Source organism: Ciconia boyciana, chromosome 3, assembly GCF_034638445.1.
Source record: "Ciconia boyciana chromosome 3, ASM3463844v1, whole genome shotgun sequence".
Classification (NCBI taxonomy): domain Eukaryota; kingdom Metazoa; phylum Chordata; class Aves; order Ciconiiformes; family Ciconiidae; genus Ciconia; species Ciconia boyciana.
Window position 1 is genome coordinate 80,761,974 of NC_132936.1, and position 12,958 is coordinate 80,774,931.

At 39.1% G+C, this 12,958-nt stretch overlaps 1 protein-coding gene across 7 annotated transcripts in view; it reads left to right on the plus strand.

The window, feature by feature from the left end:
- Positions 1-12,958, plus strand: part of SMOC2 (SPARC related modular calcium binding 2) — a 150,431-nt gene that overhangs the window by 103,749 nt on the left and 33,724 nt on the right. For all 7 annotated transcript variants that reach the window (XM_072856277.1, XM_072856279.1, XM_072856275.1 and 4 more), the window contains exons 8-9: positions 186-372; positions 8,075-8,157. In XM_072856277.1, the coding sequence (XP_072712378.1) occupies positions 186-372; positions 8,075-8,157 (270 nt within the window). The remainder of the gene's footprint in view (positions 1-185; positions 373-8,074; positions 8,158-12,958) is intronic.

Sequence of the window (12,958 nt, forward strand, 5' to 3'; positions counted from 1 at the left end):
GAAAAGGAAACTAAAGTTCCTAACAATATACAGCATAAACCAATGTAGCTGGTATTTGAGCTGTAGCAAGCCTCTTCAAATACAATCCTTATATGCAATCAAAGAAAGATAGGAAAAACTGTTTGATAAATCTAGTAGGCCGTTTCCATATAGCTTCTTCAGTATTTTTCTTTTCCTTCCAAAAGCATCATCATGTGATCAAGAACTTCAGTCAGCCCTGGAGGAAGCTAAGCAGCCCCAGAAAGACAATGTGTTCATTCCAGAGTGTGCTCAGGGCGGTCTTTACAAACCAGTGCAGTGCCATCCTTCCACGGGCTACTGCTGGTGTGTTCTGGTGGATACAGGACGTCCCATCCCTGGTACATCAACGAGGTAACGGAATACACATTCAGTGCTCAAAAGCTGTAGTGAGAAGATGCCTAGTGTGCATGCACTAGCATGTAGTTTTCTATCGCTGGTGGAATTATATAATATAGGTTTCTTCCACTATAAAGATGAAGTGAAATATTTTTAAAAGCCATCAAAAGTTAAGGTCAGATGGCCAAAGTCTGTTTCACTGCAATGTCACAGTCAGTTTGCTCCCCCAGTCCTCTTTTTTACTTTCTATTTTGTGCTGGGAAGCCAAGGCTTGGAGCAGATAATGAATAAGCCCAGAGGAAACCTCACACTCCTTAGCATGAATATAGAAGAACCAACTAAGATGGTCTATGACAGAAACCATGTTCAACCTCAGAAATATTTAGTTATTTTTCCAGCAACCTCCTCAACTATTTCATATGACTGGCTTTGATGGAACAACTACTTGGGAACCCATGGAGAGGAAATATCATTTTAGTGTGTTATTAATAGAAGCTTGGAGTTCAGTTGTCTCAGCTGAGCCGGATACATGGTAAAGTGTTGTTAGCCACATAGAGCAGATGTAGGCAAGGCAAGTATCAGATTCCGAAAGATGTTATTTAGGCTGGTTATTGAGGTTTGGCCCTTGAAGGAATGCTATAGAAGCTCATATAAAGCTGACGGGCAGTATGGGTATCTTAATGCAATCAGAAGTCTTTTCAAGTTTAAGCCAAAATCATTTTTTATCATTTGCATAAGGTTTGTGAAAAAACATTATAAGCCACTTGCTGTAAAGTATTATATTATTGGGGAGTGTTTTTCACATATTCTTCAGGTACTGATTTACTGATAGCTGTTTATACCATAGTCTAGACCATGCCAATTACAGTACCGCTGAAGTGAGCATGACTTAAAGTTACTGTTGATCTGCTTCTGCTGTGTCTGGCAAGTTGAGGTCCATAAACTGTCAAAACAAAATAGTCCAAATTTAGTCCTGAAACTGTAGGATCAGTACACATGTTGTGTGAGGACCTAGAGATGTCCTCTAGATATTCCAGACATTCCCTTTTCTGCTCTTCCTCTGTTCTCCACCCCTAGGTTTGTTCACTGTTTCTTGTTTTTAGTGCTAATCCTTCTTTGAATTATAGTTTAAATAATTTTATGGAGCTGTAGTTCCTATTCTCTAATTTGAGTCCAAATCATCTTCTTGTGCTCGTCCAGCAATAGGACTTCTGCTGATTTTTTGTAGTTCTTCTTTATGAGTATCATTTTATTATAGAATCACAGAATAGTTGAGATTGGCAGGGAACTCTGGAGATTCTCTAGTCCAACACTTCTACTCAAAGCAAGGTCAGCTAGAGTAGATTGCTCAGGACCATGTCCAGTTGGGCTTTGAATATCCCCAAGGATGGAGAGTCCACAGCCTCTCTGGGCAGCCTGTTCTAGTGTTTGATCACCGTTACAGTTAAAAAAAAAGTTTTTTCTTATGTTTAAATGAGATTTCCTGGATTTAATTTTGTGCCCATTGCCTCTTTTCCTGTCACTAGATATCACTGAGAAGAGTCTGACTCCTTTTTCTTTATTTTCCCCCCTTTGGATATTTATAGACATCAATAAGATTCTCCCTCAGCCTTCTCTTCCCCAGGCTGAACAGTCCCAGTTCTCTCACCCTTTCCTTATGTTAAATGCTCCAGTCCGTTAATCATATTCATGGCCTCCTGCTAGATCCACTCCGGTATGTCCATGTCTCTCTCATTTGGAGAGCCCAGAGCTGGACTCAGCACTCCAGATATGTCTCATCTGTGCAAAGGAGAGGGGAAGGATGACCTCCCTTGACCTGCTGGCAATATTCTTCCTGATGCAGCCCTGGAGGCTGTTGGCCTTCTTTGCTGCAAGGGCACATTGCTGCCTCATACTCAGGTTAGTGTCCATCAGAAATCCCAGGCCCTTTCTCCAAAGTTGCTTTCCAGCTGGTTGGCCCCCATCCTGTGCTGGAGCAGGGGGTTAATCTTCCCAAGGTGCAGGAATTTTGCATTTGCCTTATTTTGAACTTCATGAGATTCCTGCCAGCCCATTTCCCCAGCCTGTTGAGGTCCCTCTGAATGGCAGCACAACCCTCTGGTGGATCAGCCACTCCTCCCAGTTTTGTATCATCTGCAAACTTGCTGAAGTTGTTCTCTGTCCCAGCATCCTGGTCATTAATGAAGAGGTTAAACAATATTGGCTGTAGTATTGAACTCTGAGGCACTCCACTAGTGACTGGCTTCCAGCTGGAATTTTTGCTGCTGATCAGAACTCTTTGAGACTGGCAGTTCAACTGGTTTTCAACACACGTCACTGTTCATTTATGTAACCCATACTTCATCAGTTTGTCTATGAGAATGTAATCAGAGACAGTGTCAAAAGCCTTGCTAAAGTTAAGATAAACAGTATCTGCTGCTCTCCACTCATCCACTGAGCAAATAATCTCATCATAGAAGGCTGCAGGCTTGGCCAGGCATGATTTCCTCTTCATAAATCCATGCTGACTACTCCCAATCACCTTCTTCTCCTTCATATGTTTTGAAATAGCTTCTAGGAGGATTTGCTTCATCACCTTCCCAGGAATTGAGGTAAGGCTGACTGGCTTGTTATTTGGCTCCTCCTTGCCCTTATTGAAGATAGAAGTGACATTTGCTTTCTTCCAGTCCTGTGGAACATCCCCCAGTCACCATGACCTTTCAAATATAATTGAGAGTGGCCTCGCAATGCCATCAGCCAGCTCCCTCAGCACTTGTGGGTACATCCCATGAAGTCCCATGGATTTGTGTATGTCCAGTTTGTTCAAACAATCCCCGACTTGATCCTTCTCGACCGAGGGTAAATCTTCCTTGCTCCAGACTTTACTAGTGGTCGCAGGGACATGGGATTCCTAAGACTGGTTTTACAAGTAAAGATGAAGGGGAAGAATGCATTGAGTACTTCTGCCTTTTCTATGTGCTTTTTCACAAGGTCCCCTGTCCCACCCAGCAGCAGGCCCACATTTTCCCTAGCCTTTTTGCTGCTGGTATGCATGTAAAAAGCCCTTCTTGTTGCCCTTCATGCTTCTTACCAGATTTAGCTCCAGGGGGCTTTGCCTTTCCTAACGCCATCCCTGCACACTTGGACAGCATCTGTATATTCCTCCTGTATCACCTGACCCTGCTTCCACCTCTTGTATGCTTCCTTTTTATGTCTTAATTTTGTTAGGTGCTCCTTGTTCAACCGTGCAGGCTTCCTGCCACATCCTGCACTTTAGGATGAAACATTCATGAAACTGGAGGTGGTGATCCTTGAAAATCAACCAGCTCGCTCTCCTATTCTTATTTATAGTGTGCATGCAGTGCATGTGATTTTAGCTTCTACTGTCACAGCGACTGGAATTGTAGGGCTTCCCAACACCTTGACGAATCACCTATGGATCTAGAATCAGTCTCAATCTTCTTTTTTTCCTCTTTGATCTGCTGACATCTTGTGTTCTGCAACTACACAGTAACTCAGCTGTGGGAGAAGAGATGGCAGGGAGTTCTTCCACTGTGCTGCATGTCTCCAAAGTTGGACGTCTGGCAAGTTGGATTCAATCTCATGTATACGATTTAGACACAAATCTTCCTGTTGCTCGATGAATGCTCTGCCTGATGACTAATAGTCAAAAGATGAACTACTGTGGTCTTGACCATTTCTAACTTGTTCAGCTTTTCTGGACTTATGGGGAATCCTCAATGGAGCCCTGAGGAAGTAATATTTTGTAATGTCTGCAGAGAGGACATTTCTCAGTACAGATGGGTAAGTAGAGTACTCAATTTTAGGAGTTTCATGCTAAATAAGGAATGACTGGTGTATTTAGGAATCTACAGTCCCGGTAAACAAGCAGGTGGGATCACTGTCTGGAGTTTAAGAGTGTCGTGGTTTAGCCCCAGCCAGGAACTAAGCACCACGCAGCCGCTCGCTCACTCCCCCCTGGTGGGATGGGGGAGAGAATTGGAAGAGCAAAAGTAAGAAAACTTGAGGGTTGAGATAAAGACAGTTTAATAGGTAAAGCAAAAGTCACGCACACAAGCAAAGCAAAGCAAGGAATTCCTTCACCACTTCCCATGGGCAGGCAGGTGTTCAGCCATCTCCAGGAAAGCAGGGCTCCATCACGTGTAATGGTTACTTGGGAAGACAAACGCCATCACTCCAAATGTCCCCCCCTTCCTTCTTCTTCCCCAGCTTTATATACTGAGCATGACGTCATATGGTATGGAATAGCCCTTTGGTCAGTTTGGATCAACTGTCCTGGCTGTGTCCCCTCCCAGCTTCTTCTGCACCTGGCAGAGCACGGGAAGCTGAAAAATCCTTGACTAGTGCAGCAACACCTAAAACATCTCTGTATTATCAACACTGTTTTCAGCACAAATCCAAAACATAGCCCCATACCAGTCACTATAAAGAAAATTAACTCTATCTCAGCTGAAACCAGGACAAAGAGGAGTGTCTAGACCTCATTTCTGGGAAAGATGTAGGTGGGCTGGAATGCCATTAATTTTTTTTTTTTTTTTGGCTATATTGATAAAATTAAACTATTTTCCCCCTAGCAGGGGAAGTAATAGGGGATCAGAATATGATGAGAAATATGCAGTTGCTATTTTTAATTCTTTCTTATAGAATGGAAAGGGTGAACATGTGAGTCTTTCATAGTTTAAAGAACCAGGGCCTCATGCAAAATTATGTATGCTATCTTCCAGCTTTTCACTGCAAAATACAAATTAGAAGAGTAAGCTGTTAAAACTCTGCTGCAGGAACTGATAGCATTAGTACTCCTGGTAGCAAGACAAATGCATTGCATCCTGGAATCTGTTCTGCAAATCTGGATTGAATCACTAGGGGACAACAGTGAAAGGATAGACAGATCTGGGAAGCTGCCAGAACAGCTTAGTATTTTGCATATTGTTTGTTTTGAATACATTCATGAGGATGAAATTTGTTATATCATCAAACTTTGAATACCACAATAAATAATCGTCCCATTAAATTAGACCCCTAAAATGAAGGGAAGTTATTAATAATCATTGACCTTCTAATGTCCTGATCTGAAGCAGAGATAAATCATTTGTCAGTTAAAGTATTCCAGAAAAAAACATATAATTCTAAGGTTAAAATAAAGATATGTGAATGAAGCACCACTCTAGGACATTTAAGACAGTAAACCCCACAAGAAATAGGCAAAGTTGTGGTGGAAAGCTGGCTTTTATGAAAGCCTCAAGGAAACATCCATTTGACTAAAAGGAGGTAATGCATTTAAAGGGTACAAAACCGTTCCCCTGAAAGTCTACCGATATGGTCCTTACCAGCTGGCTCCTAATGCCTCCTGGACAACACAGCATGACCCTCAGCCTTTTTGCTCAGTAGGGCCATAAGTCTGTGTTCTCACATGTGACTTTTTAGCAACTAAGATCATGGGCAATCCATTTGCACAAGATTCTCTAAACTTAAAAAAGAAGATAAATCAGCTGCTTTGTGAGGTTGCCCACGCTGTAGAATTCCTGTGAAACTCTCTATCCACTGCTTTGTACATCTCAGTAAATCTCAGTGCTTCCCAACAGGCTGCTCAGAGGCATAAAGCAGCCTTCATAAGCTCTTGGCAACTTTAGATATACATTCACTGCTAGGGATTCTTTCCCTTTTAAAATTCAAGAGTAACTTGCGATGTCTTTTGACTACATTATTTTTAACCTGACAGTGCTCCATTCTGACACGCTATCCCTTTCCCACTCTTTCCCCATGAAAACTGAGGCAAGTGTGTTTTTCTTATCAGTACTTAGCATGGCTGTACCTGTATGGTAAATTTCTAATGATTCATTTAGTCTTTCTTCAGTTGTTTTAAAGAGTTAAACATGGACTTTTCACATTATAGCATTTTAACACCTCTTGGGCTTTAATAGTTTTAGTTTGTATATGATGAACTGCATGTGTATATAACAAAAATATAAGCCAAAATGGTAGAAGAGTAGAGGCCAAAAAAGAAAGTGTAGGCACAGAGCAGTAACAATAACAGAAGAAGACGAGGGGGATGTAGAGGCAGGTATCAGATTAATTGGGGACCAGGCTGGTTGCCAGATACTGCATTAGTGAGTATTACTCAGAGATTTCCCTTTCACTCTTTTCTTGGCTGATTGAAGTGGTCATCCATCAGGTGTCTGAATCCAACCCATGCTATCAAAGCAGCTTCTATTCCTGCCATTCTTTAGGGGAAAAAAGTGCCTGTAGCTATCCCATGTCCATGAAATAACACTGTACCTTCTTGCAGCAGCCAAAATTTTATGGGCCAGTGGGCAGTTTCATTAGATGATGTGGAAATAAATTGAGCACTCAAAGGAAAAAACATTTTTTTTTTTTTTTAATTCTGCCTGGTAATTAAGGTCAGAATACCTAGGTATTTTTCTTAGGGGCGGTCTGGTCTGGACCCAGGACATAGCCACCATTTAATGCTTTTAAAAAGAGTATTTTGTTCCAAAAATTTGGATTAGTATATTTTAATTAGACATTTTAGTATGCTACACAGTAAATGTCATTTTGGGGAAGTCTAGAATCGCAGAATTTCAAAGAAAGATGAGCAGTTATATAAAATATGAAAGCACCTAGATTCAGTGAACAGGAATGTATGTGCAAACGCATGTATGTGGACACAAGTCATACTACTAAGTGTTTTTAAGTGAGAATTGAAACTTTCTCTGAAATGCTACACACTAAATTCTGCAACTTCAAGCTACTTTAGGAGAATGAGAAAGTAAAATTTCTCAGAAAGAGATTCTGTAAAGCTGAGTGAAAATTCACCATGCATTGATAGTGAGATTGTAAGAAAAAAGAACAGATTCAGCAGCAGATGCTCCCATGCCTCCCAGTCTTCCATAAAAGATATTGCTAGTAGTGTTGCGTAAGTCAATGTTTGTTAGAAGTACAAATAGCACAGAATTTCTTCTTCCCAGCTGGACTAACAAAGTGGCTTTAAGTAAACTCAAAAAGCATAGAGGAACCAGAATATTCCAGTAACAGGTGGAGATTCAGTCTTTTTCCCAGTCCATTTCAAGCTGTTCCAGCCCAATTCCCTTCCTTCTGGAAACCCTATCAGTTCTTCACTCTTGTTCAAAATGTTAGCTGTTCATGGTTAGCCCTTCTTATGTAAACTAACATTTTTTTTGGAGAGGATACAGTAGCACATGGCTTTAGAGTTTCAGTAGTAACTAACTACAGTTCCTGCCTTGCTGTGATTTTGAAATTGCTTCTCTGGTGTTTCCCAGCATGAATACTGTGTCAGATGTCAGAATTTGTCATATTGTTTATTGCTTTTTGATTTGGTAGGTGGGAGGAGAGCCTGACTGGTTTTAGTCTTTCTGTTTTTTTGGTGTTTTTTCAAAATTTTTTTTATTATGTATTACTTTATAGCAATTCCCCACAGTTTTCTCCTTCCTCAGTTTTCCTCCCTGAAGAATGGGCTTTGGAATAGATAATAATTTTTTAGTTTGGTATCATCCCCAGGAGAATAAAGCTGTGCTGGCTTCTTTGAGGTAAGTGGAAAGTAGGCAGATGAATTTGCATTGCCCCTTCTGAATGAAAAACAAGCTTATTCCCTGAATAAAAGAAGGTACAAGTTTTGATTTGGACTACAAAATTGGAAATAAATTCATTCTTAATCAAATTAACCTTGGCTGGTTTTATTCTCTTTCTGTTTGTTCTTTAGGTATGAACAACCTAAGTGTGATAATGGTGCCAGAGCTCACCCAACAAAAACAAAGGATTTGTACAAAGGACGCCAGCTTCAAGGTCAGTAAAATAGATAAATTTTGTTTCATGCATTCCAATGCTTTGTTTATTCACTGCAATAAATTAGAAAGCAATTTCTTACCCTATATCAAAACAATGTATCTTTTAGATATCGCTATATTGATTTGCCACTGACTGAAGTCTTTGACTTTGGAACGGTGTATGTAAATATGGGTCCTGAGGTGTTGTCAGAGAAAGTAAGGCTCATTTTTCTCAGTAGTTTAAAGGCAGTCACATTTACTTAGAGGAATTATTCCTTGCTGTTGTCATACCAGAGTAGTCAGCAAATATGTCCAGAATAACTTGGCCCGTACTTCATAATACTTGTTCTAGCAAAATCCATGGGAAATTGGCCTCTATCTCCAAATCAGTCTAAAAAATGTATCGTCTACTTCCTTTTTTCCAAGAGTATCCTTGTCAGTTTACCTCAGAATAATATTATTTTATTCTTCTCTGTTGTAGGGACAAACCTTGGTGTTTATTAGATTTTTCATTTTTTCAAACTTTTTATAAGCATGTGAGAGAGTTTATCTCCGGATAGTTGAGCTACACAGAAGTCAGTAGACTTGCTTCATTTTTTAAATGGCCTTTTAATATGTTTGAATAACTTAAGGTGTAGCAGGTTTAGTGATATTGCACATGTTATGAGAGAATTATGAATCACTGTCAGCTATTGTACAGAACTAGAAACAAGCAAATAATGTGGGCAGATTCTTTGTGCCATGAAAAATATTTCAGTTTAGCCACCCAGAGAAACATCTAGACAGTAATTCTGAACTAAACATGCCCATCAGTGTTGAAATGCATATTGAATGAAGCACACATTAATACTCTCTGTCATGAAACAAATTTAATTACAAGGTATAGTAAAAAAAGAAGTAAGAAATATGAATGATATATTATTATATCATTTATAATTATATGTTGTGTTCTACATAGAAAGAAGTCAATCATAGGATTAACTGTAAGCCGTCCAAGTACTGTGGCTGTAAAAATGGCAAGTGTGACCCAAAAACATATCTAGCTAGGTATGATGGGACAGACAGACAGGAACAGGACAGACAAGGCAGACAAGGAAACATTCATGCCATTTTAGATAGCCCTATTATTTTTTCTGGATTTTATCTAGAACCATGGGTACAATTCTGGTCATCTGTGTTAGGGAAAATGGATACACAGGAGAAGTTAGCTAGCACTAATGTATCAGGGAAAGCAGCTACTTTCCAAGAGAAGGCAGGTAGCATTTGCTTCATTTAGACAAACAAGACGAGGTCCAGAGGCGATATTGTTCCTCTGAGCTCACGAGGAAGAGAAACTGTTTTCGTCTGTGACAATTTTGGCACAAGAAAAATAGGTATGAACTACCCTGCATAAATTTCACCTGGGAGCTGTAAAGTGGTTTCCAACTATTAAAGCAGTGAGGCAACAGCCCTCTAAAGGACTAGTAATGGGGCAGAAAATCTGGTTAGTTTTTTAGGCAGATCTTGATTACTTTATGAAGGAGACAGGGTTGAATGAGTGAGGTACTCACTCTGCATTATGGCTTATCACTTAAGATACTGAACATGTATATATACTAAGAGATGAAAAGAAAAGCTGATTTATACTAAAAAATCACCTCGGAGCATGAATTTCACAGATCTTACCAAATTGTCTCCATTTCTCTTCCTTCACAAAAAAGAGACGGAGCATGCCTGACTTGCAGTTTTGCTGTTTAGCTGCTCACAGAGTTCAGCAAGAACCATATGTGCCACATAAATCCTCAGATATGTGAAACTTAGTGGCAAATACACCTCTGTTGACAGTCAGATCGATTGTGTTTATCCATCATTTTGTCAGTCAGTACTTGCTTACTGAAGTTACTGACTGCTGTTGTAACTTCAGGGAAGTTAGCAGGTATTTCAGGGATAATTTGGGAAATATTTTGGACCTTATTGCAGCCTTTCAGTACTTAAAGGGGGCTTATAAGAAAGATGGGGACACACTTTTTAGTACGGCCTGTAGCAATAGGACAAGGGGTAATGGTTTTAAACTAAAAGAGGGTAGATTCAGACTAGATACAAGGAAGACATTTTTTACAATGAGGGTGGTGAAACACTGAAACAGGTTGCCCAGAGAAGTGGTAGATGCCCCATTCAAGGGGAAACAGTCAAGGTCAGGTTGAACGGGGCTCTGAGCAACCTGATCTAGTTGAAGATGTCCCTGCTCATTGCAGAGGGGTTGGACTAGATGACCCTTAAAGGTCCCTTTCAACCCAAAATATTCTATGATATTTTACAACCCTTACTCCATGGAAACCAAAGGAAAGATGCCCATCTTCAACAATTTATTTCAAACAGCACTTGCATCATTACAGAGTTGGATAATTACTTGATTTCATGTGTGTTCTTTCTGAGTGAAAAGAACTTGCACTCAGAAGAGAGTATAGCAGAGTGGAAGCTGAAGAAACAAGTTTTGCACTAAAAGATATTACTTGCTGGTCACCCCTACCTTTTGCTAAAAATTTTGAAGAAGCATTTGCTAGCTGTAATCTTCGAGGGAGGATGGGCAGGTGAAGGGTTTTAAGCTTTCACACATCTATTTCTTATACAAACTGGTAGTGCTTTTATACAGCACAGTAATAAAGTTCTATCCAAAGTCAAGTTACTTTTCCAGTGAAACAATTAACAAGAACTTTCCATGCTATAAACTCCTGATAAATTAATTTTCATTGTTAGGCAATGGTCTTTTGATTTTCTTTTTCTGCTTTATGGTATTTTGCATTATGTGAGCTTTAGTCCAACAAACCACTGCAGCAATGTGAGCTCATAATTATCATAAATTATTATGTATGACATGGATTTGCTTTCCCATATCTTACATTGCTTAATCTTTGACTTCCAAATACTTTATATTATTTTAAAATAAGGCAAATACCAAAATTTCCTAACATTTCTTAAATACTTTCGGGTTAGTTAGAAAAACCTCCCTCTTCTACTCTGCAGCAGCATGGAGGAAGTACATACCTATAGAAGTAACAGGGGGAAGAGATTACTTCACAGTTGCAGTTGTGTTAAGTTGTTTATTTTTCTTGCTCTCTCTTAAGGCTTTCTCTTTTCTCTCTCTCTACTAGTCTCTTAAATGCCCAAGTCCTCAACTGGCAAATTTCTCTCTTATCATAAAAACACTACATCAAGTAAAAATGAATTGAGTTTACTTTGGATAGTTTTTTGAAAAAAAGGAGGTTGAAAGAGGATCTTGCACAGGTGTGGCTAGTTGTTAACAAGTAACATGTAAAATTTCACAAATGGCTAATACGAATCAACTTTTTAGTAGAAATGAACCACTGTTACTCAAAGTTTCTCTATTGTAAGCAGCTTTGCAAAGGCATGTTTACATTTGTGTTGCCTAAATTTAAATACAGCATCTGATTGCTGAGTGGTGCCAGAACTGACTAAAAAATATAGGTTAATTGTGTAGTTACTTTCAAGGAATGATACATTTTTGAAAGGATGGGTTTGCTCGGTTTGCAGCTTTTACCCACAAAAATGCAGTAGCCCTGGGTGAAACCACTGTGACTGCCTGCTGTGTAAAACCAGGAAGATTTTAAAACAATTACTTTACTACTATGAATAATCTCAAATAGGATAAAACCCACTGGGACATCCTCAGGTGGATTAAATTGGCATAGTTCTGCAGCTATGCTGATTTATACCACCTGAAAACTTGAACCCATTACATGTTAAGCCAAATATTTTTAGCAATAATTTGCAAATAAGTCAAGATGCAGTTTTTGGCAAACACTGATCTCTTGTTAAGGCAAAATTGTAGAAGGTAAGGGCCCCTTGGAGTGTATGGCAAAATTCCCACTGATTTAACCGAGCTAAGAATATATCCTAACATCCTAAGGGTAACTTAATATAAAGCATCTGAAATTGAAGGCTAATCTAATGTTTGTAAGAACGATCCAAGCCACCTGTATCTGTTAGATTGGGCTGGAAGTTATATACTAATAATTCTTCCCATTAGCTTTCTAGTCCTTTTTTAAAGCCAAAGCATTTTTCTGAGGTTACTTGTGGTTTTGATCCTTCTCAGAAACTACTTATTCCGAGATAATTAAAATGAACCCAAAAAGGAGTCTAGAGAATGTCACATCCTGGGGAAACAGAAGGATTTTTAAAATTTTGCACGGTCAGAGTTTTCAAACGTTTGTATTTTGACCTTTTGTTCTCCTCTGTGTTATAGAGTAAAATGGAAGCCCTGTGATGAACTGACATATTCTGTAAAGAGTCTTGAATGGTTTATTTCAGACTTTTGGAAAACTGGTATTTTAAACAGAAATTCAGCTTTCTACACAAGATGGTCAAGAGCATTTAAAAGGGTATAGCGTGAAGGCTAGTTAAGCTAAAACTATAGTATGATGGAACGAGATGTAGGTGCCCCTGTATTTTCCTAGAATCATGAGTGGCAATAGGTCAAATTCACCCAAGCTGAAGAAATATCAGTTCCTGGAACTGTATTTTCAAGCATTATATGTATTCACGAGTTTTTAATAATCAGTAAAATATTTTTCAGCATGCACCCTCAATACATGTATATTTATTTATAGATTATATAGATGTACTACTGTACTAATATATTAAATACATTGTAAAATATACCCAAATATAGAAATTAAAAAAGGATGAAATAAAGATGAAATAAACACAATTTTAATTTTTTAATTTATTAATAGTTCAAAAAATATCTTCTTCCTGCACTCTAATTGATTGTCTTGTGTGCCCCCTGGGAGACGTGCACCCCAGTTTGGAGACCAGTGCCT